This window comes from Condylura cristata, unplaced genomic scaffold, assembly GCF_000260355.1.
Source record: "Condylura cristata isolate star-nosed mole 26May11 unplaced genomic scaffold, ConCri1.0 scaffold00041, whole genome shotgun sequence".
Classification (NCBI taxonomy): Eukaryota; Metazoa; Chordata; class Mammalia; order Eulipotyphla; family Talpidae; genus Condylura; species Condylura cristata.
Window position 1 is genome coordinate 428,493 of NW_004567142.1, and position 1,159 is coordinate 429,651.

General features: G+C 61.5%; 1 protein-coding gene across 1 annotated transcript in view; it reads left to right on the top strand.

The window, feature by feature from the left end:
• The first annotated feature begins 15 nt into the window (after positions 1-15).
• Positions 16-1,159, top strand: part of LTBP4 (latent transforming growth factor beta binding protein 4) — a 17,993-nt gene continuing 16,849 nt past the window's right edge. The window contains exons 1-3 of the mRNA XM_012733464.1: positions 16-163; positions 532-606; positions 692-829. Coding sequence (XP_012588918.1) covers positions 16-163; positions 532-606; positions 692-829 — 361 coding nt within the window. The remainder of the gene's footprint in view (positions 164-531; positions 607-691; positions 830-1,159) is intronic.

Genomic DNA, 1,159 nt, shown 5'->3' on the forward strand with positions numbered 1-1,159 from the left:
GGGGCGGGGTCCGGGATGTGCTGCCGCGCGGGGGCGCGCTCACCCAACACTTCCCCACAGTGCGCATCGCCGCTACCCGGGCTCCGGACGCAGGACGTCTGCTGCCGAGGGGCTGGCCTGGCTTGGGGTGTTCACGACTGCCAGCCGTGTTCGGGGTACCTGGGTAAGCCTGAGACACCCCGAGGTGCTCGGAGAGGGTAGCGGTGAAACCCCCCTGCGCCCTGTGCCCTACCGGTAAATCCTAGACACGCCCACCTCCTAGCATGGACCATTTCCAGTCTAGACCATTCGGATAGGGGGACCCCCTTCTCCGTCCACTTACTGACTTTGGCTACTCAGGCCTCACCCTGCGTTGACCCCACTCGGGCGCTTCTGAAGCTCCCTCGTTTCCTTCTGTCCCACTGGTCAGTCTGGGGCTGGCCTTGCATTCAGGTCACACCCGGCACCTTTTAACCCTTCTCGCCTCTTTGGTCCCCCGGCATTCGTTTCTGGGTTCGCTAGTCCCTGGTCCACACTCTCTTCACTTCACAGGCAACTCCAACAGTTTGGGCGCCCTTGATGGACCTTGTCCAGCCGGTTTTGAAAGAGTGAATGGGTCCTGCGAAGGTGAGATGGAGGAGAGGCTTGACTTTGGGGGCTCCGTTTGGCAGGGAGCTGGCTTCCCAGGCCAACGCTAGCCCTCGTCCCGCAGACGTGGATGAGTGCGCGACAGGTGGGCGCTGCCAGCACGGAGAGTGTGCCAACACGCGCGGTGGGTACACCTGCGTGTGTCCCGACGGCTTCCTGCTCGACTCCTCCCGCAGCAGCTGCATCTGTGAGTCCCCGGGAGGCAGCTGAGGGGGTCCCTGGTCTAGCCGGCCGGCCGTCAGGCGCCACCCCAGAGCACCCCTGGACCTTTCTTTCTGTAGACACCCTCCTACCCGCTCCGCGCCAGGCTCCCAAGTTCCTCCACTGACTTTCACACTGTCCGCACAACATCGTTGATCCTCACGCACACACAGTCCCTGGATCATCTTTTTTTTTCTTTTAAAGATTTATTTATTTATACAGAACTGGGGTATAGGCCAGAGGCGCGGGGTGGTGAGAAGCTTCACCAGAGACAGAGTGGGGAGCAGAACAGGCAGATGGAGGAAGTACACTGCTGAGGGGAGCAGCGGGC